General features: G+C 36.1%; 2 protein-coding genes, 2 long non-coding RNA genes and 1 pseudogene across 4 annotated transcripts; 4 read left to right on the top strand and 1 right to left on the bottom strand.

Moving 5' to 3' along the window:
- Window positions 1–5890: 5890 nt before the first annotated feature.
- On the top strand, window positions 5891–6809 carry LOC142629923 (uncharacterized). Its single transcript, XR_012843156.1, has 2 exons — window positions 5891–6077; window positions 6374–6809. It is a non-coding gene; the product is annotated as an uncharacterized LOC142629923 (long non-coding RNA).
- Window positions 6810–8238: 1429 nt separating this feature from the next.
- LOC142629822 (uncharacterized) lies at window positions 8239–12857 on the top strand. Its single transcript, XR_012843131.1, has 2 exons — window positions 8239–8459; window positions 12499–12857. It is a non-coding gene; the product is annotated as an uncharacterized LOC142629822 (long non-coding RNA).
- A 513-nt stretch (window positions 12858–13370) lies between these two features.
- LOC142628550 (putative inorganic phosphate transporter 1-8) lies at window positions 13371–16055 on the bottom strand (annotated as a pseudogene).
- Window positions 16056–18169: 2114 nt separating this feature from the next.
- On the top strand, window positions 18170–18986 carry LOC142628549 (uncharacterized). The gene is made up of 2 exons (XM_075802624.1): window positions 18170–18572; window positions 18700–18986. Exons 1-2 carry the CDS (start codon window positions 18170–18172, stop codon window positions 18984–18986), a joined length of 690 nt encoding a protein of 229 aa, XP_075658739.1.
- Window positions 18987–21942: 2956 nt separating this feature from the next.
- LOC142628548 (uncharacterized) lies at window positions 21943–22542 on the top strand. Its single transcript, XM_075802623.1, has one exon. It carries the CDS (start codon window positions 21943–21945, stop codon window positions 22540–22542), a length of 600 nt encoding a protein of 199 aa, XP_075658738.1.

The raw sequence follows: 22542 nt of genomic DNA, 5'->3' as shown, positions 1-22542 counted from the left end.
CTTAAACTAAGAAGAACTTGATTGCCTACGGTCTTTGTCGAAGCCTTTTGCATTGGCATTCTTCATGAACTTCTTAAATTTCCTGGTGATGTAGGACTTTATTTTAAAATCTTTATCGTTTGAAGGCTCATCCGTGTCACTACTCTTGGCCTTTGATGCCATGCTCTTACCCCTACCCAACTTACCAATCCTTATCAAATCTAACTCATAGGTCTGCAGATTACCAACCAGCTCTGTCAAAGGAATCTTGTCAATATCCTTTGATTCCTCTATAGCGGTGATCTTGGCATGAAATCTCTCGGGCAGAGATCTGAGCACCTTTCTCACAATTATGGGTTCGGGAATGGTTTCCTCAAGGTTAAAGGCTGAGTTTACTATGTCCTTAAGCTTGGTATAGAACTCATCAAATGACTCATCCTCCTCCATCTTAATTTCTTCGAAGCTAGTAGTGAACCTTTGAAGCTTCGAATCCTTGTAGCCTTGGCTCCTTCATAGGTTGTCTGGAGAATGGTCCATGCTTCCTTTGCAGTTTCAGTGGAGAATATCTTCTTGAACTCCTTATTTGTGACCGCACTAAATAAAGCATTCAATACCCTGTTGTTGAAGTTTGCCGCCTTGATCTTTGCATCATCCCAATCGACTAGCACTTCCTTCAGCTTGGTCCAGCCTATCTCCACAACTTGCCACACTTTCTCATCTAATGACTGCAAGAAAGCTCTCATGCATACTTTCCAGTATGCATAGTTAGTACCATCAAATAAAGGGGGTACAATGAGTGACTATCCTCTATCCATGACAAATAGGGGTTAATGGATCACACAGCAAAGATTAAAACCTAATCAGAGTGTGTCTATTCTGATACCACTTGATAGGCCAAAAATGTATTGACCCGTTGTAACAAATTAATTGATTAATTAGTCAAATTTATTAATTAATCAAATTAACATGCAATGTATGTGGCAACATAAACAAATCACTAACTAAAGTAAAATGCAGCGGAAAATAAAGTTGACAAGGTGATTTGTTTTCGAATGGGGAAAACCTCCAAGGCAAAAACTCCACCAGGTGATTTTAAGGTCACCACTCCCGAGAATCCACTACTATCAAAACAAGTGGTCACAAGTAAAGGAATCCTAATACCTTATACCAACCTACAGTTGAACCCTTACCCCAATACCTAATTGAACTTGTTCTGTAGTGACAATCTCTCCTTTTGATGCATGACTCTCAATACATGACTAACCAATAGATGTGCAAATCCCAGTACGTGACTTGATGACCAAGTTGAGAAAGATATTAGTTGTAAAGTTCTTCAGTTCATCACACGATGAAGATCACGAAGTTGCTTGGTCACAAAACCCTACGGTATAAAAACATAACAGCTTCTTCAAGATAAACTAGAGCATATGTCTCTGGTTCACAATATGCTTGTGAAAAACTTTTGCATTCTGTTTCATCTCCTGCAACGGCCCTTAAAACAATCTTTATATATGTCTAGGGTTGTGAGGAAAAAAAAGCCTAAACATCTATTCACGGATTGGAGTGAAATCAGATCTGAAAAACTGATTTTCATAAACCTCGACAGATACCCTATCTATCAAGCAACTGTCGAGCCTCGAGCTGAAATAGTTCTTTAAGTCTTAATAGATATTCTCTATCGAGCCAGCTGTTGAGTTTTAATGAACATCACTTTTTCACTTGATTCTTGGACAGACTTGCATGGCTTTAACACTTGAACTTGAAACTTTGTTTCTTGAAGCATTAAACACATCCTAGATCTACCCAATTACAAGTAAAGTGTGTTTTGTCAAAGGATTAGCCAATTACATAAAATGTTGACATATGTTCCTAACATGAACCTCATATGTCCTAACAATACTATTCATAACTTCAAAAATAATTAAAAGAGCATTATCAAGGAAAAATTATTTTAAGTGCATGATAAATAAGACAAACTTAACTAGCCTCTGCACATAGCTAGACATACTCTCTGTCCCCTCCAATTGTACCTATTTTTCCCCTTCAATCTTTAAGTTATCATGGCATACTACCTCTTCATTGCTAGTGTCAAGCTATTGGAATAATATCAGCTCACTAATACTATATAGCTAGAGCTACAAACCATACAAAGATAAGTGACTATGTTTTCATATCTCTAAATTTACATTATTGAGTACATGATTAATTCACCTTTAAATACAAATTATTTTAATATTACATAACTATTTAATAAACATGATTTTAAATACAAACATGATTACTTCACATTTAAATACAAACATGATTACTTCACTAATAAACACATATACTAATAAATTGATCTGTCACTGCTGAACATACATTATTTGAACATAGACCATAGTTGAACATAAACTATTTGAAATACATTATTTTGGACCCATCCCACTACTAGATATACATCATTATGATCTTTAGCTCATCATTCAATCAAAGCATATCACTAAATACATATTACTTTATTTCAGCAGTTATTGCTACCATTAATCAAAGCTATTATATTATTTATTTATTTCAACCATTGTCATAATTCTTAGACTTTGGGGTTTACTCATTTTGTAGGCCTAAAAATGCAACGGAAGCCCTTGGACTATGCAGCCCAATGTCGAGGTCCGAACTTGACTCCCCAAACAAATTCAAGTCTAGTAAGGTCACCATTCTAGTGGACAACATGTGGTTGTGCAAAAAAAAAAAAAAAAAAAAAAAAAACCAACAACATCTTCAACCAAATTTAGAATCTACAAATCTAGATCAGACAAGTGATATCAATTTGGTATCAAAATTTAATAAAGTTCGATCAATCAACCTATAGTTAAATTTTCTATCAAGGAAGCAAATTTGGCAGGTCTTAAGTAAATTCTTGAGTAGTGTCTTGTGTCTTGTGTCTTTAATCATAATCTTCAAAACACTTTTAGACACTAAAACTAAAACTCAAAATACATCATAAAGTGTATTTTGAATCAGATTATCCAATACCTAAAAATATGATCCTAGCATATTTTTTATTTAATTTTCTACTCAATTTTTTATTTATATCGATTAACATTTTATAATTTAATTTTTCTTTCAATCTTGCCTTCTAATTTTGCCTTTTAGACTAAATCCCTATATGTCTTACTTAGGTAAATCCCTTGTAGATTTTTGAAAGAATCTAAGAATAACAACACTTACATTACCACCGCACACCCTTGGTGCAATAGTCACTTCACAAGTATAAGTGCTTGTAGGGTATGGGGAGCAAGGGTTGGGGTTCAAGTCTTTAGTAAGGAGCTTCACACACATATACACTTAGATTAGGCTAGAGTAGAATTCTTTCTTGTACCAAAAAAAAAAAAAAATCTTACATTAGGGGGGACAAAAAAAAAAAAAAGCAAACAGAAAAAGAATGGAAAATAAACAAAAATAAAAATCACAACAAATGGATTAATTCAATCCTAAAAGATTTCGAGATGTCATGATTAGAATTTGGATAAATTATACTAAACCCCCTCAAGGTTTGGGAGATGTCAGAAACCTCATTCCATTTTTGTAAACAACATTTCATCATTTAAGTAAATGTTCAATAACCATTTACTTGCCATTATTAATTAGTCAAGATACAGAATTTTCAAATTAAAATCTCATTTATAAAATAACATCAAAATAGTGTTTATTATGCAGATTTTTTTATTAGGTTATATGATAAGAAAAATCATGAAAAATTGGAAAAAAAAAGTAATAAACTCAGAGTCTAAGTGTCATTTTATTACTAGAGGAGGTTTCTAATCATTTTCAAAATGTCAAATAAAGTTAGTATAATTTGCCTTTAAAATTTTAAATTACAATATTCATTCAAGAAGATGAAACAAACAAGTCTCGACATTTTGTTTTCCTTTTCATTCAATTATATTTAGGTCAATTATGTTTTTGGTCCCCAAAGTTTAGGCTATGTGTCAATTTAGTTTCTAATGTTTCATGTATCCTTTTACTCCCTAACCTTTTAGGGTAAACGCTAGTATACTTTAAAAAATGGTTAACTTCTTGTTAGAATCCTAGTGTATTGGCATATTGCATGCCAAGGTGTTCAAGTAATCGATCATGCAAATACCTTGTATTTTGTGTTTTGTGAATATATGTGTAAGTAATTGGGTTGAGGGTTAATGCATCTAAATTGAAGTTGTACAAGATGGAGTCTCGATCAAGAAAAATGGAGAACCTATCTGGCAAAATGGCACATGACAACATTTTGAAAAGCATTTGAGGCCATGATCTTATGAGACACTTGATCGACCAAAATGGTCAAAACATGAGAGAATTTTGTTACAAACTCTTCTACTATTTCAGCTTTTTCCTAGCCTGTGCGTACCTCATTTTCGAAGAAATCAAACCCTAATTCCCTTCTAAAGGCTGAGAGAAACCCCACGAATATTGAAAGAAACGGTATCAATTCTCTCCACCTTCTCCCTCTTACTTACCATTGTCAAATCTTTGAGAGGAAATAGTACCCATCACTACCTCTTAGTTGTGAGTATTGGTGGAGTCTTGGGAAGCATTGGAGCACCACATAATCAGCCATGGTGACTTGAAGTTACAATTGGAGCTCAATTGCTGATTCAGATTCTAGAGTAGAGAAAGGACTTGCGGATTCAGTTGCGAGTAAGAACTTGAATGTCTTTAGTACATCTTTACTACAATACATGAAGGGTTTTGTAAGTAAATTGTACTGCAACTATCTATTCTAGAGGATCGTTTTCGGCAGTGAGGCTGTGAAGAGGTTCTTACACTTGTTACTTAGATTTCCTCTTCACAAACACTTCAATGTGTTATGAGTGTTTACTTTTCTGTGTTTGTGTTGATTTTTATGTTATTTGTTTAATCATGTACACAATTGGACCATTAATTGATAGATTAGCCTAAAATTGAAATTAGTCATAATTGTAATTTGGGTTCTAAATCATAATTAAAGTCAAATTTGTTGTCTTACTTTTCAATATGGGCAATTTAATTATCCTATCGTCTTGTCAAATTTTTCACTTGTACACCTAAAATGAGTTTGTTGTCTTACTTTTCAATATGGGAAATTTAATTATCCTATCGTCTTGTCAAATTTTTCACTTGGTACACCTAAAATGATGAGTTTTTTTTGGACTAACTAAATATTTAGAACTAATGAGTAGTTAATCAATACTCTAAGAGAGGTCCTTTTGGATATACACCACTGTCAATTTATTTAAAACTTTCTTCCCTCTCCTCACGTGTGTGTTAAAAATACTTAATATTCTAAAAAAAAAAATCAATACTCTGAGAGTAATCATCATTCTTCTTATATGATAGTGGGTCACATTTTTTAATTTATTATAAGGCCCATCATTTATGTGAGATGAGAAAATATTACTTCCAACTTATTAAATAATTTCTCACATAAGTATCTAAATTCAATCATTAAATAAATTTTTTTTTTCAGCGATATAAAGAAGAATTTTAACATCTGGGTAAAGCGCATTAGCTTTTTTTGTTCATTTAACGAAAACTTGTTTTGTTCACTAGTATTTATATGACCACACAATGATTTCTACATTTTTTTTTTCTTTTGTAATATGCACAAAGAGAAATGGAGTACACGAATATATATGCATGTTTGACATATTCCAATTTCCAATCATACTTTGATCAAGGGGGAGGCGAGCCTATTGACTCCGTCAAACAGTTTAATTAGTTAAAAGGAAATTCAAAACTAAGAAAGTTCATACGTTAGGTATTTTCTTTTTCTTTTCTAATGTTACTTGTTATGTTTGACAAGTCCAAAATTTATATAGGGGAAAAAAAGAAAGAAAAAAAATTAAAGTTCCAAAACCATCACTCTATTTAAGTACCTAGCTATTCTTCTAAAACTATCCATTCTCATCCTCACTATACCTCTATTAACCTTGAGCTTCTGTTCCCTTCATCTTATAATATCAGTATAGAAAACATGTCCTCCACCGCCTTCAAAGTGTTGGCAATGACTATTATTTTAGCATTGGTGTTGCTCGTGTCCACTGGTGCAATAACTTATGATGCAACACCAGCTTTCAAACTCGGTTTGTAGAAACCCTACTTGTATTGTTTTAATTAATTTTATGTTTCGCCAAACTGTACATCTTTTGCTATATAAGACTATTATCACTTTGAATGTTCGTTCTTTTCTTTCATTGAAGCTTATATGAAATCTTACTTTCCCAAACTCTTTTACTCTTCTCATAATAAGAGTGTATGATTTAAGTCATGAACTTTGCCATATATACATATATGATATATGTTTAGTAGGAATTAAGCTTGATCAAAAGCGTTGTAATTATCTTCGAGCAAATCATAGATGCATGTTTCCATGTTGCAGGACGAAGACTTCTTGCTGAAATTCATCCGCCAAAATATAAAGAATATGGAGGCGGAGGCTACCAGGCACCAACGCACCCATAATTGCTGAGAGAGGATAGAAGAGTATCATCAGCTGATTCCTAAACAAATTGGAGGCAAAAGATCTATGTTACCTACTATTAGTTTCTATTTTTTTAATAATTGATAATTCTATGTTATCTACTATTTGAAGACAAGTCATCAGATATTGTATATGCGTGCTAATGCTATGCTATGTTTGATGCCTAAATTAAATAAGATATCATTAGGGTCTCTGATCATAGTATGCAAAAAATATGTTTGAATAAGATGTACTCATACGTGAGGACTGTGGCACTGTTTTTACTTGAATATTAAAGTGAATCAATAAAAAGTTAAATAAAATGTGAAATTTTACGATTAACTATTGGAATAAATGAGGTTATTCAAAGGAAATATTCCCTCTACATTTTGTTTTTTGGATTCATCTTGATTCAATACAGAAGATGCTGGTCAATGAGCGTGAAATTTTCTTTACGTGCTTGTGGTTGTGCATCCTACACATAAATGTCGAGAGTTTAATGAAATAGATTGATTATGAAAGACAAAGTAATGATAGTAACTAGTCGAGATTAGCGAGAATCACTGGTGCCCTACTCCTGAAGCGCTTACATATATACACACACACGTATACATTATATTGTATATTAGTGTGTAAATTGCAATTTAGTATGCTAATATATACTTAAAAATGAATTGTACGGAGTAGTTTTGTATCATTGTATGTTGACTCGTCCAAAATATGGGAAGCGGTTTAGAAGTTTTGTTACATCTCGTCCTCTTTAGAAACAGGTTTCTTAAAATTCATGGTATTCCTTGTGTTTTCCATTGCGGACTTCCTATATACAGGAATTGCTTATGTCCAATATGTGGTCTGAATTATTTGAAGTATTGTCAGCGCCGCAAAAAAAAAAAAAAAAAAAAAAAAAAAAAAAAAAAAAAAAAAAAAAAAAAAAAAAAAAAAACCTTACTATATACACAACATAATAAGTTAAACAAATCAAAACCAGAGTACCAAGTTAATAGAATTGAGTTCCGGTTTAAAAAAGAAAAAGAAACGATCAGTTCTAGAGATGAAAAAAAATAAATCTATTATGCATAAAATAATTTTGAGAGAGAGAGAGAGAGAGAGAGGTAGGCCATCCATGATTCCATTCATTTGACCCAACTGCCACCGGAGGCTTGAAAGCACCATTGTAGAAGAATCATAGGAAAGTTCTGTTTTCTTTTAGTTTTATTTTTTTATATAGTAATAATAATAAGGAATTTTTTTTTTTTTTTGAGAAACAATAATAAGGAAAGTTTATTACTCTATGTTTGTATTTCTGCCATATCAGTTACTACAATGAAAATAGCGTGGACCGTGGAGGGAAGGCTTTATCTATATCTATATCTATATTATTACTAAAAGCTAAAGCGTAGTATATAATATTGCTATGTTCACATTGAGCCACGTCAACAACCATGTCATTTTCATTCTCTTTTCTAAATTTTTAATTCAATTTGAAAATAGTTTTTGCCAATTTTTAATTCAATTTTCAGCTCTATCTCTACTTTAAAGTCCACTACTTATACATTTAAATCCTATATAAAGCCCAAGCCCACACCCAAAGCCTTTTCAGCTAACTCACTTTGTCAAACCTGATTGCTTTTCACAGTTACCACTTGTACTATTCCCTTTCCTTTTATTACATGGAGCCCCATCTCTACTTTAAATTCCAGCCAACACCCAAAGCCTTTTCAGCTAACTCCTTTTGTCAAACCTAAATGCTTTTCACGTTTACAATTTATGCCTTTCCTTTTCAGGTTTAGTTCCTATCCCTTCCCCACCTATTTCAGCTTCTGTTCTATCGTTTCACGTTTTGTTTCATCCACATCATATCACGGTTTCAGCTTCTGTTCTACTGTTTCACTCATGGTTTCATCTTCCTGTTCTACGATTTCAGCTTCTAACGGCAGCCTCTCTGTCTTCCTTCCTCTCCTCACATCCATATAAATACTGACATAAGCCGGGAGATTCAGTTGAGGTATCCGTACATCCCAATTTCTTTTGTGCTCTATTCTTTTGTTTGATGGTTTTTTTTTTTCTTTCTACGTTTGTTTTTGCCTTTTTCATGCTATGGTGTGGATGGTTGTTACGTTACATTTACTTTCTAAATCATTTTTGTTGGGTGTTGAATTTGTTACTGCTGGGTTATTTAATTGGAGCACTGCTTCTTTTGGGTATGTTCATTATGCACGCAGAGATTTAGTTTGGCTGTCTATTTGGTTGCAACACCTGTGTGTTATATCATATCAGTTTTTGATGTCTTTGTTTTAGACTAGGTTGAGAAGTCTACAAACGAAGACTTTTTGTTCTGTAATTTTTCCCCTTTACTAGATATGTATTTTTTTTTTTTTTTTTTTTTTTTAATTTTATGGTGGAATGCTTGAAATAAATAATGGAAACCAGTAGGCTATGATAGTTCTTTATGCATGACAAGAGAAAAGAGGCCAACCCTTCACCCTCAAAATGTTCGACAAAATGCCTGAGCCAAACTGAAAAAAAGGGGGCTTGGGCTTCGAGGCATGGCTTATAAAGATAGTGTTGACATTAAGCATCCTCCAAGTTTTATTGTAGATTTGTGGTCAAATGCTTCAAAGGAACAACCTGAAGACTGCATTAAGATTATCAAAGACAGATGAAAACTATTAACATCAAGCTATTATTCTTGCCGTTAGAAATGCCACAGACACATTAAGGTTCAGTTGGTTTAACCACTATTAACCTAATTAATCTTTAAATGAACTCTCTTTATGATCCAGATCCACACACGAATCCAAGGCTTTTTTCTTTTTTTCTTTTTTTTGAAATGCCAGGCAAGCTTCAATAGATATATACAAACTGATCAGGGTAAAGACTATTCATTCAAAGTATCCTTCTTGATCACATTCACAAACTAATCAGGGTAAGGACTATTCATTAACAAACCCCTGCCACCTATTATTGAGTGGCTAAGTAATGAGCTGCTAGATTAGCTTCACGATTTATCCAAGAGAATGCCATTGGATTCAATTTTTTAGTCACATCACAAGTGTCTTCTACAATACATATAGCTTGCCAAGGAACAGAGATAGGCCTTTCCCCTTCAAAGTTTTGTTAATAGCATTGATACAAATCTTTCGAGTCTCCTTCAGTTACTACTTTCCTCAAATTTAGTTCTTGACTCAATAAAACTGCCCCATCTAATTCCTTTTACCTCAGCTGCACACACTGTAGTGTTACATACCATCCTTTTGCCCCCAGCAATCACCTTGCCCTTCCAAAATCCCTTCCAAGGCACTTTGGAGGCTGTTTGAAACCTTAGTCATTGAGGGACAAAGTACACTTTCACTTACACAATCCAATGCCAGGGACGCAACAAATGCCAGTGCCTCCATTTCCAATGGGGTAGGTGGTGGTACTTTTGGGTCCAAAAACCTGTGAATTTCCTTTTGGTTAGTGTATGGGACTACGAAATCAACTATATGCCTTTGCTCACCACTAATAGTTTTCATAGATTTGTGGTCAAATGTTTAATAGTCTGATTTAATAGAAGCAATCAAATCTTTTGTTTAGCAACCAGAATTAGGTCACCTTAATTTGACCTTCTAATTCAGTGTTTGACTATTTTGTTTCTTTGAAGCTTTGATTTGTTTCTCTCTTTGCCAATCACCCCTCTAAAAAATATTGCCTTATTATTTTGGCGTGGAGTTGAAGACATAATTAACTAGATTCTCTGTTACATGCACAAAAATTGTTTGATAAAATACCTGATTGTTTTGTTCCTTCCCTAGAATTAAGTCCAAAAATTGTAAATGGAGATCTTCTTCTTACACAGTATATACATGGTCTTGGCAGTATATAATGTCCATTTAGCACATGGTTTATTTTATATTTCTTTTTTAATGTGTGATGTACTTCTTTTTGTAGAATTGGTTTCTTGGTTTAAATCCTTATTTGAAAGTAGGAACATAGACGAGAAAAGCTAAGATTCACTTAATTTTCTATCATTTTGTCTTCGTAAGAATTTTCTTTTCTCCCTTTTGTTTCGTATATAGATACTCATTGGCTTGAATTCAAGCTTGACTCACATTACTAATCAATTATAGAATACATGACAAAGCATGCTCAATGTCTAACAAGTACACATGACATGACAGTACATGCTCCATGTCTTTTAAACAATCAATATGTAAAATCCCTTTACAATCTATGAACCCAACTATGTTACCTATCATATTAGGTGAAATCTATGTTATTCTATTTAGATTAAGTTCTTGGTCTTAGGTTCTTAAAAGCTTTCTTTGAATTGTCTATGCTGGTAATTATTTGTATGCTTCATTAATAGTATGTACTTAAATGACTCCAAGCAGTTTTACCATATATTTTTTAACAAATTTGCATTTAAATGTATATTTTTGTGTGTTTTTTTAGGGCCTGGCTTTAGTTTTGGTTTGGCATAAACTTGAAACAAATGCCACAAATATCTGGATTTGTGACTTTTGTATTCTTAATGTTTGAATAAAACTATATGGTACTATTTAAACATGTTTCATATGAGCTTTTGAGGTCTCAGGTCATGTTGTATTTAAATATGACAAAAGATAGTACCATTTTCCACCTTAGTTCAATTAGTACTGGTGTTTTATATATAACTTGGATAGATTGAAATTTTTTTTTTTTGTGTGTATACTCCCTTTTGTTATTTATTTATGAATTTCATGATGAAGACTAATAGAATACTTATTTTTCATGAAGATTTTTAATATATTGGATTTTTAAAAATAAATCAATAGTTGGGGTCAAGTTATTTGAACCATACATGTCTCCGTTTAATTTTCTTTCTTGGCTGCTTTGTACTTCCTACCATTTAACGGTTTAAATATGTTTTCCTTGCTTTGTCTAATTTTACTCATTGTTGACTTCTTCATAGAGTAGTATTACAAAAAATAAAAAATAAAATGAGAAAGGGAGAATTAGAGGTTGTGGGTCATAAGTCGTAGCCACATCCATTAGAATTTGAAGTTGGGTTATGCTTAAATAAGTTAGGCTCAAATTATTTGCAAGGACTTCCACAATTTTGGGGATGTTTGGGGTGGACATATTTGATGCTATTCTCCGTCTAGGCTAATTTTGGGCATGTTTGGGGTGGACATATTTGGTGCTATTCTCCTTCTAGGCTAGATTTGTGATCAATAATATCGGTTAGGTGCTTTTTTTTTTTTTTTTTTTTTTAAATGTACTGTTGTGTATTGATGAGATTGTCCTCATTCAAGTAGTTAGCCATTTGCTGTAACATCTAAATTTGGAATGATGTCCAAGGGCTATCATGGTTGTTGAAGCATCAAAGCCAATTGCACTGGTTGATGCATATGGGTTTTTTAAGTACAAAGAGTAAAGTGATTGTGAGTTTCATTTAGTTTCCAACTTATAATATATATATATATAAATTTTGTGTTTCACATTCATGAGGTGAAGTGTTGTTTGACTGGCCCGTCCTTATAAATCATGTGTGAAACTGTGATTTGAATAGGAAAATATGACAAAATCCTATTTGTTATTGGTGCAATTGTTGTGAGAAGTCCAAATTATCTAGATAGGTAATTTGCAGTGATGATTGTATGGTCTAAAAGTTCTATTATCTTTGTGATGATTGGGTTTTGATGCATTGCTAATTTGATTTTCCACTAAAGAATAGTAAAAAGTTCTGGATTAATCTCCCATCCTTATTTTTAATTTTTTGGTTTGGTTAATTTGTGAAATACTTGGTTTTTTTAGTATAATAACAATTGTTTGATTTTATTAATTTTAAAGGAGATCTGGATTCTTCCCTTTGTCAAGATATCACATTAATAGGCTTGTCACACTCTCTCTCCCCTTAGCTCTCAATTTGTGACATTCATTTTCTCTAATTATTTTCTTTTTCCGTCTTTTCTATTTGTTTACATAGCCAAATATATCATAGGATTTATATTAATATAATATTTTTATGGGAATAGATTTTTTATGTTTATTTTTTAATGCAACTTCAATTTGTTTGATAGTTGGAGATTATTGGATTTGAATCTTGAATGTCTCCATTGGAAACACCAAGAGGTGCCAATTAGTTGAATTACAAAGTTCATGGCGGATTTTGCCAATCTGAGTTTGACTTGATCTTAATATCTTTAATTGTAAATTTATCGATATTAAGATGTAAGCGCAGTTGTATATTTATTTGATTTATTGATTCTTTTGTAATACTTATTAAACCAAATTGACTCTCAAAAAAAAAAAAAAAAAATTATTAAATCAAACGTAAGAGCGCATCATGATTATTATAATATATTACTTCATAATATTTGTATGTATCTCATTTTTAATGATATTGTGTGTAAAATTTTGACTGTTTCATCACAAGAAATGTTCAAACTACATTTTTCATCTTATATTGGAAATGATAGCATTCAATAGTTGAAATTAGAGAGATGTTTAAACCTGAACATGTTAACATTTGATCTAAAACAATTTCGTGCAATGCACGGGTTAGCGACTAGTTCTATATAATTGAAAGTATTAAAAGGATTTATTGTAATTAATACAGTAATTTTTATCAAAAGCCATCACAGGGCCACTCACCAACTTCTGCCTAATGGGCTTGTTGACACATTGACCCAGCACCTTATACTATTTTCAATTCTCAAATTTGTCCCACATTTTGGCCTCTTATGTGTTTTTTTTTTATAAAGTTTCAACCGATGGCATCCGCTCCTGATAATTATAATCGAAAATTAAAAATACTGTATATATTTATTTAAAAAAATAACTTAACATATATAGTTGCTGATGTTTTTATTTTTTATGGGATATATACTACATTGTTTGTTTTTAGAGGAATATTAGTATTAATTACTCTAAAACCAAATACTTAAACCCTGAAAGGTACAGTGTGAGGACAAATGTAGATGAATTGAATTGTCAACCAAAACATATATAAAAATATAAATAAAAAAATAAAATAAGAAGATAATTAAGGAAAAATGTGTGTGGTTAGTGGTTACCTGGCAGTCTCAGGCATCATCATCCTCCAATAATATGTCAATGCAGCTAGTACAGCACCTAGCATCAGTATCAATCTCCATGCAATATCAACTCCTTTGGGCGTGTGATCAACCGAAACTGTACCATCATTTGACTTCAACACATGGTCGAATATGGCACACACGACCATCATGACCGTCGATGATGCCAAGATTCCAAACCCTTGCATCGAAAACACAGCGGCTATGAAGGCACCACGTGTCCTCTTGTTAGCGAACTCAGACATAATCGTTGCCGATAGAGGGTAGTCCCCACCAATTCCAACCCCAAAACGAACCTGAAAAACGAGAGGCTCACCAGAACGCACTCTCTTGATTTGCAAATCGAAAAGCCACAGCCCAGCGAGCTCACCACCATTATCATCAATGCTATGCCGTACACGCGCCGCCTTCCTATTCGGTCCCCAAGTCTACCGAACACCAGTTGACTAATTGCAGTGCCCAACAGAGCAATCGCGGTGCCCAAATTGAAGCAGCTTTGGTGAGCACGATACCCCTCTGCCACACAGACCAACCAAATGAATTAATTTGGCCACACAACCTGAATGGAGAGTATTCAGTTAAATCGAGTTACAAATTTTTGCAACTTGAGGAGGCATATAGCAGACCTAGGCAATCGGACTATGAGAATTTGAAACCGCTTTGGCAATCAATTTGGAGTCTGCCAATTCCGAGTAGGGTCAAGCAACTGGTATGGAAAGCATCTAAAAATTCACTACCTACAAAGATGAACTTGGTGAGGAGAAAAATTATTGAAGATGTGCTCCATGCTCTTTATTGCTGCCCAAAGCTTGAAGAACTATGGTCCCTAAATCCGTCATGGAACCATAGTAGCTTAAAGCAAAAAACTTCCTTTCTCGATCTTATCAGCAGTATTTTCGCAGACAATAGAGATCCGACATTATTTTCTATGGTAGTATGGGCATTGCGGAATAGGAGGAATAGCCTTAGGTTTGGGAAAGCTAGTAGTACACTTGGTCAACTGTTCTCACAGGCCAAAGTCAGACTGGAGGAATTTTCTCTACACAACACCACCACGACCTCTGGTATGCAAAAAACCCCAGCACGATGGATACCACTAGGTAATGAGCATTACAAAATAAACTTTGATGGTGCTCTATTTCAAGAAGACAACTGTGCGAGAATACGAGTTGTAATTCAGAATGGAAATGGGCAGGTCATAACGTCCCTTTCTCAACAAATTCCCCTTCCCTTAACGGTTATTGAAGTTGAAGCATTGGTAGCGAGAAGAGCATTAGTCCTAGCATAGGAAACTGGTTTCACCCAAGTAGTGTTGGAAGGAGACTCTCAGACCCTCATCATTGCTCTCAAAACTGGTTCACACACTCTAGCTCACTTCGGACACCTTGTTCAAGATATACGGTATTTGGCCTCTAGTTTTTCAGATGTAAGTTATATGCATGTATGTAGGCAATGCAATACTGTAGCTTTCAGATGTAAGTTATACGCATATACGTAGGCAATGCAATACTGTAGCTCACTCACTTGCGAGACGAGCAATCCTTTCCCTTTTTTGACAAGTCTAGATGGAAGATGTACCACTAGAACTTGCAGATGTACTTCAGGCTGACTTACAAAGCCTTGATTAATAAAATGCACGGTACTGATTCTAAAAAAAAAAAACAGTAATTTTTAAATAAAAAGAAATATATTATTTTCTTTATTTTTGAGGTATGAGAATGGGTCAATATTTAAAGCCTATTTTGGATCTAGGCAGCCCTTGTCTGTATCCATATCCTTTTGGTTTTCCTTCCTAGTTTAAAGATTCTCATATGAATATTTTAACTGGGAATATATATAAACATAGTGGAATTCATCATCTGAAAATACTTGCAAACCCATTTATGAATATTTAGGCTTGCCTTGGGGATTTGACTCTACCATAGGATCTTAGGCCATGTATACGAGAGTACGTTCTTGATGGATGAAAATAGAGCAGTAAGGGAAACAGGGAACTTCTATGGCATAAAATGCTACACTTTGGGTTATGCTAATGTTGACAAAACAGGCGATAAGTTGAATTAGATTGAGCAGGGAATATAAAAGACATCGATTGATTTCTTACAAAAACCACAGAACATGTTTCCTAGAGCATGTGAAGCAGTAAGGTTAAAGGAAAATGAAAACAGGATAGCTCAATTTGCATTCATTAATGGTTGTCTAAGCTTTTATCTTATCTTATTTTAGCAAGTATACACATAAGAAATTTCTGAACTGCCTCAATTTGGGGTTTGACAAAGAAAATGCAATATGGTTTGACATATGATCACATTAATTGGCCGTTAAAGAGACTAACATCAATTTTCAGCTCTAGTCATAAAAAAAAAATATAAGCTTAAATAGCTTGAGCAATAAACATAAACTCTGTACAGAAGTGTTAACGCAATGCTTCAAAATCCTATAAAACTCCTTTTAATTTCTTGCAACTTGGATAAGGACTCTCTCATACTAAAACGTTCTTTTGATGAATGAGCAACACAAGACAATCCAACTCTCACCATTGCAGCCACACACTCCTCACCTTTGAAAGCATTGTTGTTGCTGCTGCTGCTCTCTATCAATAGAATGACTAGTACTGCTGCTTAGAGGTGAAAAAGAACCAAGTGGTAGTCTTTTTCTCTCTGGGTTCTCTCTGAACCTTAGAGGTGAAAACTTTTGCTTGCCATGGTGCTAGCAGCTCTTTTCCTCCTCGGAGTGTGAAAAATTTCAGTGATAGCGAGGGTGTAGTATGGACAATGTGTGCTCAAGATGGAAGAAACTCTCTCTCATAGAGAGGGAGGGGATAGAACATGATTTTGCTAATACAACAGTGGTCGAGGGGGCAGCCTTGGTGGCAAAGTTCTTTACAAAAAGGAGGGTCAACCTTGAAGCAGTGGCAAGGACGATGAAGGGGGCATGGAAAACAGAACAGAGCTTTGAGCTTCATGACCTGGGGGAGAATAAAGCCATCATTTTATTTGAAGACGAGGTGTGCTGAGCATGGGACCGTGGTCATTTGACAAATATCTTATAGTGCTGCACAAACTGGGTGATGAGGAGCAGATAGAAAACATTAGCTTTGACTCAGCTAGCTTTTGGATACAGATACATGATCTCCCAGCAAGAAGAATGACTAAGGAAATTGGGGTCCGGGTTGGAAATACACTGGGAGAAGTGGAAGAGGTGGACATCCCAGCAAGAGGTAATCTGCTGGGCAAATGTATTCGAGTCCGCGTAAAAATTGATATCACACAACCATTGTGTCGTAGGAGGATGGTGAAGTTTGGAGGCCCGTCCTCGACATGGGTCTCTTTTCGATATGAACGACTGCCAATATTTTGTTATTGGTGCGGTAAACTAAACCATGACGAAAGGGATTGTGGAGTATGGATACGCAGTAAGGTTTCGCTTCAACAAAAAGATCAGTAGTATGGCGCTTGGTTAAGAGCAAACTATGATAGGCTGCAACAACCCCAAAGGGTACAGGTAAACACAAAGCGAAACAGTAAGGCTGATGAAACCAGTGGTGTACCCATTGGAACAGCGCAGGGGATAGAGGAGATGGGGAACCTGCGGTGAGCATTGCGACGGACACGATGGAAGTGGTCCCCACACTGGTAGAAGCGACCAGTGTCCATAGCCAAGACGCAGCTGAGATGGCAACAGAAAATCCGGAGAAATCAACAGGGATAGTCAAGGAAACGTGTGATGGGGTGAAAGTACTAAAAACCGATGATGTGACAGGAAAGGATGTAATCTTGGAAGCTGACTTTCGGGATACGGTGAGCACGAAATCCTAGAAGGATGAAAAGGAATCCAAATTTCAAAATATAGGAGGGAAAGATAGAATAGTTGTTGGGCCCAGTAATAAAGACAATGGGCTAATGGACTCCAAAGTGGATGTTAGCAAAAAAAATGGACCGTGTAGAGGGACATAACCCAACTGCAAATCAACCCGGGGGAAAGAGGGATATTTCTAAGTCAGGCCCCAGTACCGGTCAGCAAAAAAAGAGTTTAGGGGTCCGTTTGGATAGAACTTATTGCTGAAAACTGAAAACACTGTAGCAAAATAATTTTAAAATGTGTGAATAGTACCGCGGGACCCATTTTTAATGAAAAAGTGGCTGAAAAGTAAAATTTGTGGGTCCGTGAACAGTGCACGAATGCACTGTTCACGGAAGACTTGGTCAACAACTGCGGCTGGGAAGGGGAAAAAAAAAACTGAAGGCTGGACGCTGGACGCAGCCTCCCAATCCAAACACACGCTAACTCCCACTAAAAAACCCAAGGCAAACAGCAAAGAAAATATAACTCTAGCCCCAAAACAAAGTGCGTATCAGAGCGAGCAAAGGGGTATAGCAGAGGAGGGACTAGTGGGTGGAAAGGAGGATGGAGCGCCTCACCGTGCCGTGGAGATTGGAAGATGGAAGAGATTCCAGCGTGATCAAAGCAACACCATGGGAGTGGAGGAGCCCTCAAAGGAGGAAGGGCCAAAGAGAAAAACCTTGGGAGAGCTAGAACGGAACATTCCCTAGAGGAAAAGGTTGAAGTATGAGACAGATGAGGTATGTTTGGCAGAAATTCTTAAACAACACTTGAGATTGGCGGAGGTTGCACAGCAACCTCGCCAGGACCAATGAGTATTCTGAGTTGGAACTGCCTAGGGCTTGGGACCCCTTGGGCAGTTCAAGCCCTAAAAAAGGTGATTAGAAAAGAAGATTTCAGTTTGGTTTTTCTCATGGAAACCAAGCTAATAGTGGAAGAAATGAAGAGGGTTCAAAGAGAAATTGGGTGGGTACAAGGAATTGTGGTGGCAAGTAAGGGTAGAAGTGGGGGTTTGGCATTACTATGGAAGCCTGAGATAAAGGTTACAGTAAGATTTATTAATCGTTGGTATATTGATGTTGTGATTGATTCTGGTGGTGACATTGGAGAATGGAGATTAACCTGGTTCTATGGCAATCCTATCACACACAAGAGAACAGAGTCATGGGAGACACTAAAATGTCTTGGGCAACAGATTAATAAACCATGGGCATGTATAGGAGATTTTAATGAAATTCTTAGTGTTAATGAAAAGGAGGGGGGAGTGAGCAGATCCAGCAGACATTGCGAATTTCAGAGAGTGCTTGAATTACACTGGTTTGATAGACTTGGGTTTTACAGGTTCTTGGTTCACATGGGCAGTAGATAGAAGGGATTTTGGATGCATTAAAGAAGGAATTGATAGAGCCCTAGGGACAATGGAGTGGCGAAGAAAATTCCCAAGAGCAAAACTATATCATGTAGCAAATTCAGCCTCAAACCACTGTGTCCTAGTGCTGAGATTAGACCAAGCACCACAACAAACAAAGAGGAGAGCCAAACTCTTTCGTTTTGAGTCTATGTGGCTTAAACACGATCAGTGCAAAGAGGTTGTCAAGGAAGCATGGGAATCTGGGTTGCTGATGTAGGGGACAAACCCAATTGAAGGCTGCTTAGAAAGTTGTAGAAGAGCCTTAACGGGGTGGAACTCACGAGTTTTCGGACATGTGGGATGGAACATAGAGCAGATGCAAAGAAAATTGCAAGTGCTAGAGACTCACGCAGTTGGGCTCTTGAACCAAACACAGATATGCGAAACAAGACAAAAGTTGAACAAATTATATGCCATGGAGGAAGACATGTGGCATCAAAGATCAAGAAGTTCCTGGGCAAAATCTGGAGATAAAAATACTCGGTACTTCCATGAAAAGGCATCGAGTAGGAAGCAGAAAAATACAGTCTTTGGGCTAAAGGATGAAGCCAATCAATGGCAAGAAGATCCGACAATAGTGACGAATATCGCCATCAATTATTACCAGAACTTGTTCAGCACCTCCCATACATCTGTTCAGGATGAACTCCTTGATGCCATTGATGCCAGAGTTTCTGAACCCATGAATGTGTTGCTTACCAAAGATTTCGAAGCTGCAGAGGTGAAGAAAGCTCTTAAACAAATGCATCCACTGAAAGCCCTAGGATCGAACGGTATGAATCCCCTCTTTTATCAGCATTTTTGGCCAATCGTAGGAGATTGTGTAACGAAATTTGTGTTGGATTTTTTGAATTTGGGGGTCACACCAGAAAAATTTAATGAAACTCATATCATACTCATTCCCAAAGTAAAAAGCCCCAAGAAAATTTCTGAATACTGCCCCATTAGTCTAAGTAATGTTGTCTCAAGAATTGCAACTAAAGTCATAGCCAACAGACTCAAAGTACTGTTACCATCCATCATAAGGGAGAATCAGAGTGCGTTTATGGCCAATAGACTCATCACAGATAATATTCTTGTGGCTTTTGAGGTTATGAACCACATTAGCCAGAAACGGGGTGGTAAGGTGGGCGAGATGGCATTGAAATTGGATATGAGCAAAGCATACAACCAGGTGGAATGGGGAGGTTTAGAGCAAATTATGTTAAGAATAGGGTTTCATTCTAAGTGGGTTAACACTGTCATGCATTGCCTCACTTCTGTAACCTATTCTATTCGGAGCATTAAACAAGTGTTTGGAGCAGAAATTATTAAGCAACATGAGAAATATCTTGGGTTGCCGTCATTGGTAGGGCGATCGAAGCGGAACACATTCCAGCAATTGAAAGAAAGATTGGCTAACAAATTATCGGGTTGGAAAGAGAAGCTCTTATCTAGTGCAGGCAAGGAAATACTTATAAAAGCAGTAGCACAGGCTGTTCTAGCACACACCATGAGCTGTTTTCTGCTGCCAAAGAACCTATGTGATGACATGATAAGTTTGGTCTAGAATGTTTGGTGGGGACAGAAGGGAAATGAACGAAAAATGGCATGGATGAATTAGGACAAACTATGTGAACCGAAGATTGAAGGTGGCATGGGCTTTAGAGACTTAAGGGCCTTTAATATTGCTCTCTTGGCTAAACAAGGCTAGCGGCTGCAGCAAGGTGGTAACTCACTTTTCTATAGAGTTTTTAAAAGCAAATACTTCCCTGATGAAGATTTTATACAAGCTAGGAAAGGCCACCACCCATCCTTTGTTTGTAGGAGTATTTGGATAACCCAATCTCTAATCAAAGATGGGGTTAAATGGCAGGTAGGCAATGGAAGAGAAATCAACATTTGGAAGGGCAAATGAACAAACAACCCAACCACATTTTGTATATCCTCACCACCAAGAATCAGGGTGGTCGATACCGTACTGGTACCGGCCGGTACATACCGTACCGGCCAGTGCACCGGTATCGGTACACTTCTATTTTGTACCGGAAAAAATACCGGTCGTACCGGTCAATTTCGGGCAGTACCAGCCGGTACAAAAAAAAGCTTTTTTTTTTTTTTTAGTTTTGTAATTTTTGAATTTTCATAAGGGTATAATGGTAACTTATTTACATTAATTTATTAGTATTATTTGTTTTCTTAGTATGCAATGAACAACTAAGTTTTCTATTTTTTATATTGTGTTTTTTTTTTCTTCTTTTAATTGATACTAAAGTCTAAAATTATGAATAATTTGTTCTAAATTGAGATAATGTTTTATGATACACTTTTATATTTACTATAATATAAGTGAAATATTATATGCTTATAAACATGGTTTTAGAGATTTTGGTGTGTGTGTGTATATATATATATATATATATATATATATATATATATATATATATATATATAATAGCGGTAAACCCGAAACGGTAAACTGGTATTAACCGGTATCCGAAATATATCGTACCGGTGGCCAAACCGGTATAGCCTCCGATACGGTATTGACTTCCTTGCCAAGAATCCTACCCGTGGAGACAATGGTTAGTGCACTCATTGATGTTGAATGTGGAGCCTGGAAAACCAACATGGTTCGGGATGTCTTCCTTGAACATGATGCAGACTCCATATTAAGCATCCCCTTAAGCACAACACTACCAGCTGATAGGCTGGTATGGACAGCAGCTGCTAATGGGAAATTCAGTGTAAAGAGTGCCTACCACTTAGCGAGAAATAGAGACAGAAATGGTGGAGAAAGCTCGGACCCTTCAGGCAAGCACTGGTTCTAGCAAAGACTGTGGAAAGCAAAAACTCCAAGTAAGGTGAGAAACTTTGGCTACAGAGCATGTCAAAACATCTTGCCAACAAGAATGAACCTCTTCCATAGAAAGGTCATTGACAACTCGACCTGTGAAGAATGTGGTCTGAGTCCAGAAACTATAATTCATGTCCTATGTCACTGCACAAAGGCAAAGGCAGTCTGGTCCCATTGCAATCTAAGTAATGTGGTTGAAGGTCAAGGGGATTTTCTGGACATCTTGTGGCAGTGTATGATGAACCAAGGTACTAACTCAAGCTTGTTGGATGTGATACTGATGATTGCTTGGAGTATATAGCGCAACAGAAATGATGTGAGATAGGGAGGAAGGAATATGTCAGCTGTGGAGATCTATGGGGCAGCAACCAGACTTCTACATGAGTATACACTTGCCCAGGAGGTGCCACACCAGCTGCAGAATTCACAACCAGCTCAAAACCGGTGGGTCCCTCCCCCAAATGGATGGTATAAGGTGAATGTGGATGGGGCTGTTTTTTCAAAACACAAATGGAGTGGAATTGGTGTGATAGCAAGAGATGACCAAGGCCATGTGGTTGCTGCCATGAGTAAGAAGTTAGAGATCCCATTGAGACCTTTGGAAATTGAAGCGAAAGCAATGGAGGCAATTGCAATTTTTGCTACAGATATTAGTCTCCAGAAAGTAATTTTTGAGAGTGACAGCCAGCTGGTATGCTCAGCTATACAGGGGAAATCAGACCCCTCCCCAGCTATAGCCAATATTATTGCTGGAACTATACACCACATGCAGATGCTGCACCAGTTTGAAACTTGCCACACACGAAGGGAAGGAAACAAGGCAGCACATGGGTTAGCCAAGCATGCTCAATTTGTTGATGATTTTGTAACATGGATGGAGGAAACTTCACCCATTATAAGCTATGAGATTTCTTCAAATGTAAACCAGACCCTTTAG

Source organism: Castanea sativa, chromosome 3, assembly GCF_040712315.1.
Source record: "Castanea sativa cultivar Marrone di Chiusa Pesio chromosome 3, ASM4071231v1".
Classification (NCBI taxonomy): domain Eukaryota; kingdom Viridiplantae; phylum Streptophyta; class Magnoliopsida; order Fagales; family Fagaceae; genus Castanea; species Castanea sativa.
The sequence above is the reverse complement of the archived record's forward strand: the minus strand, read 5'-3'. Positions and strand labels throughout refer to the sequence as shown.

Coding starts and splice junctions, on each gene's coding strand:
- LOC142628549 (XM_075802624.1), top strand. CDS start 18,170: ATGAGTATTCTGAGTTGGAACTGCCTAGGGCTTGGGACCCCTTGGGCA. Junction 18,573..18,699: donor GATTAATAAACCATGGGCAT/GTATAGGAGATT, acceptor TGGGTTTTACAG/GTTCTTGGTTCACATGGGCA.
- LOC142628548 (XM_075802623.1), top strand. CDS start 21,943: ATGTCAGCTGTGGAGATCTATGGGGCAGCAACCAGACTTCTACATGAG.